Here is a 4,369-nt window from a genome sequence, read left to right on the forward strand (position 1 = left end):
AGTTGTAATACTATAAATGTAATATTTGTTTTCTGTCATAGTAGCTGGGATAATTTTACTTATTAAAGCTCATAATCTTACCACTTGAAACATCACTAGCCCTGAAGCTGCTGGTAGACATCGCGGTTGGAATTATCAAAGGTTTTTGACACCTGAGAGACACCGTAGCAACTGCTTTGCGTTTGGAAGTGGGGTGGGGGTGGGGGGAGGACCAGGGAAGATGATTCAACCACTCAACCACTAAATGTCGCTAAAAACAACAAATCCTACACACTGTGCCTTTAAACGAAGTCATTGGCAGGCAGACTGAATTGCATATCCTTGTCATAGTTATTCTATAACATCTAATATTGTCATTCAAGTCTAAATAAAGAAAAATATTAATGAACTCAATTGGCTGGGCCAGACTGAAGTCAACTGCGAGCCAGAAGTGGCCCATGGGCCACCAGTTGAAAAAAAAATGTTGTCTGTGAGATGTAGACAGACAAAGAGAGTTAAATAAAAACAGTCATTGCCAAAATTTTAAACAAATATCACATAATCTGTTACTGCTTAGAGAGTGTGATGGAGCTGACTCTCAGTTACTACCAAATCAAATTTGAGCTCAATATATGTAAACTAACTGAGATAGAGGCATGTTTGGTTTACAATGTCCATCAGTTGAGGTGGTCATCTTAAGTAAATGTACTATCCATGATTACTTTTTGCGTTTCATTAATTTTTTTCCAGTGGTTAGGGAGATATTTTGCTAATATTGACAGATTTAACTCCAATACTAATTGGACAAAGTTTTAAACAAGAGTAAGTAAACTTTATTTATATATTAACTTTCACAGACACGAGCATTGCAAATGCTTAACAATTAAAAACAATCAAAATAGAGAATAAATATAATCAAGAAATTTTTGAAAAACAAAAAACAAAACTTAATAATTAAAAACCTATCTGAATAAAAATGTCTTAAAATGTTTCTTAAAATAGTTAATGTAAGTGTTGTGAATGACACTACCACTCCAAATTGTAGCTCAATATGTGTAAAATTGACCGAGTCATTCTATTTTTTGTGCTGGCTAAGTTCAGTTAGCAGCAGTAGCCATCTTGAATTGGGTAAATTCCAACAATTAGACAGTTTTAGGTGTACAACCAATTAATTCTTTCTGAAAATTTCATTAAAATTTGTTGATTTGTTCTCCACTTGGACTCGTCTGTAACTACTTCACTCTTTTTTTTCCAAACTGAGGTTGTCAAAGAGCTATCTACAACAGGTAAGATATTAAGTGTTCATTACYTTGCCACACAGCCTCACTTTAGAAAATCAAAAAACTAATGAATGTTTGCCAATTTAGTGAGAAAATAATGCTGTTAGAAGGTGTAGCCTACTTGGTTAACTTTTGTCCCCAGGTCTAAGGAAGGTTAAGATTCATTAAACAAAATTCAGAACCACTTGGCTTCAGGTTTTGTTATTCAGACAAGAATCAGACCATAAGCCAGTGGCAGTTTGGTAGCTTCCCTCTCTGTCCATCGTGAACGTGCCCTCTGAGTGGTATGTCATCCACTACTTTATGACCATCTATTACCCAAACTATTGCTGCACTAACTTTGGGTTGTGAGTCCCAATAGGCCAGCCATTCTCTTCCCACTCACGCTGCAGGAAACACTCATCTTCATGTCAGTGAGATTATTGCTCATCGGGGWGGATTTCAATTCATTTTTAGTGTCATTGCAGCCTTGTGTGATTGCATAATGGAAACCAGTTTAACTGTGCCAGACCAGTCAAACCTGRCCATGTGATGCACTGAACTGATTTCCCCATGATTTCCTATTTAACGCAATGTGCAGCACAATGAGRACATTCAGGTGGTTGCTTATCGTTCGTGGGAGGATCACCAGTAAACACAAACAAAACTGGTGTTAGTGTTGGTATTCCAACCATTTAAAGAAAGGTTCTGTGGAAAAGGTTATGAGCAGTTAATATTTTATCAAGAAAAGATAGTTTATTTTAACAATCTATCTTGACCCTCCAAAATATGTAAATTATTATTAAAAATCTGTATTATTCACTCATTGTTTGAAAGCAGATTTGTCGGCAGGGACAGACAGATGCACGGAGGTGGAGATAATAGCTCACAGGAGCAGGGTAAGGAGTTTTTTATTATGAAGTTYATTCATTTAAAACAAAACAACATAAATTCAATATACAAAAAATCTAATTAGATAGCAGAAGAAGAAAATAATCTTATGATTTCTGCCTCATTTTCTTAAATAAATTCAATCCAAAATAAAAAATCTTCAATTTACAATGCACGTAGATTGGGGAGCTTATTACTACGTGTTTCTGGAAAAGTGTATTTTATGTTCTACAGGATATGTGATGTAAAATAAATTAGAAGGTGATTTTTAAATCTTATGAGATTGCCCTATTCATTGATATAATGGGGGAAAATTTGTGTAATTTGCGAACAATTCGCACAGCTTGACATATGGCATTAGCTTATCACATGGTCACGTGGTCAAATTAGTTGTTATGTGTACTTCCACTGTATGCTTGAAATAAACCAAACAAAAAATTAATGGCTAGATTTTCAGTCCTGTTAGACCTAAACTCAATAACTGAAGATAATAAAAAACCTATCTACAACAGGTAAGATAATAACGTTTTTGATTTTCCACAGAGCTCTGCTTCAGTGGCCAGAATATCATTTTAATTCAGTTTTACAATCTAAAAAAAATTTTTTAAAAGAGATGCATCATTAGATATAGATAGCTAGATAGACAAAAAGTGAAAAAAATACTTGCACTTTATTTATTTGTTTACCATATTTTGTTATGACAWATTATACCGGAGCATTTTCCTCGTGACTTCTCCACAGGCTGCTTAGTAATATGTGTATAATAAAAAAAAGCCCTTTTTTTATTATATCTATGTGTGTGAATATAAACGTCAACAAATGCATCAACGCTCACATTTCTATTGGACGCCAGGAGGTTTGAAAATCTCCACGGCTCCTCCTCCTTCAGCGTTAGCTCGGTGTTTTATCAAGATCAGGATGGGCGGTGATAGCTTTTCATGTGTATTCAATTTGCTTGGCTAAATAATAAACGTTTTTTCTATAATCTTGAAAAACATGCACAAGAAACGTAAGTAAATCTCATTTTGGTTATTGAACGCTATTAATTCATTAAAATATTTCTCACTCCCCTCATGTCGGCACACCGGACGAATCCGTTACACAAACCAAGCGCTTCATTGAAACAGCATTCTCTGCAGCTTCCTGATTGGCTCCCTTCACTCAAATTCTAGCCAATAATAGCGAGGCGCAGGAGCTTTGGATTTTCTGCTGAAGAACTTTTGTTTGCGACTACCGAACAGGTCGGAAAACTTCARCCACAAACTACACAAAACCTCGCTTTACCCGTTTAAACTAAACCACGCAGGGGAAAACTACGATAAGGTAAGACAATGCATTCAAATAAAGCGTTAAAAAACAATTATTTACCTTATGATCAGCTTGATCATTTGAAGGAACTGTGCCCGTGCTACGTTCAGGGTAAGCTGTTAAAGGTAAAACGATTCAGCTTTTAATATGGACGCGCCATTTCCGTGTTTTACTTTACATGCATCAAGGAGCAGCGAGCGGAGAGACGAAGTGAAATGCCTTTGACGAGGGGAAGGAAATTCTCAGCCACTGCTGGGAGCAGGTTACCCAGCCTGACTGCAGTGGCGACGGAGAACCAGGTAAAACAAATCGTGATACTCGCTTTTACAAACAAGGCAGTGAATGCAGCATTTAGTTTACACATGAAATGCTTTTTCTTCAAAGTAGGTTTGAGTTAGTGTTGCTTTTTGCACGTGGACACATGTTGTGTGACTGATGTGCTGTTTTTGTSTCTCAGGAGGAAGGCTCCCAGGTGAAGAGGTCCTCCTCTCCTCCTCGTGGAGCTCCCAGGAAGAGGACTGCTTTCATAGACATCACCAATGTAAGGAAGGTTTTATTGGAAAACATTTAAATAAACCTTAAAGCATCACAGGAATTTTGGGCGTTTTGTAGAACTCRGTGATATTAGAGATAAAGGTTGGACATTAAATGCCACACACCATAAACTTGAGAGCACAAATATGGTTCTGTAAAACAGGTCTTGACTCATGTTTCATTATTGCCACTGCTGAAAGGTGAAAATAGGCTCTGTTTTTGTTCATTTCTGTTGGCAAAATATCTAATGAATCAGTGGTTGGATTTTAATAAAACTTACCCAAAGTTGTCATTAGATATGCATCTACAACTGATTAGTGTTTGATCAAGGTCTTTTTATTAATTTTTTTTTTACAAACCACAAAAAAGAACAGACTTACAAAAACACAAAACAAAAC

At 36.2% G+C, this 4,369-nt stretch overlaps 1 protein-coding gene across 1 annotated transcript in view; it reads left to right on the forward strand.

The window, feature by feature from the left end:
• Positions 1-3,332: 3,332 nt before the first annotated feature.
• ccnb3 (cyclin B3) overlaps positions 3,333-4,369 on the forward strand; it is a gene marked incomplete in the record, with an annotated part of 9,035 nt that continues 7,998 nt past the window's right edge. Inside the window, 3 exon segments of the mRNA XM_014026287.1 lie at positions 3,333-3,452; positions 3,626-3,736; positions 3,895-3,978. Coding sequence (XP_013881741.1) covers positions 3,653-3,736; positions 3,895-3,978 — 168 coding nt within the window.

Source organism: Austrofundulus limnaeus, unplaced genomic scaffold, assembly GCF_001266775.1.
Source record: "Austrofundulus limnaeus strain Quisiro unplaced genomic scaffold, Austrofundulus_limnaeus-1.0 Scaffold540, whole genome shotgun sequence".
Classification (NCBI taxonomy): domain Eukaryota; kingdom Metazoa; phylum Chordata; class Actinopteri; order Cyprinodontiformes; family Rivulidae; genus Austrofundulus; species Austrofundulus limnaeus.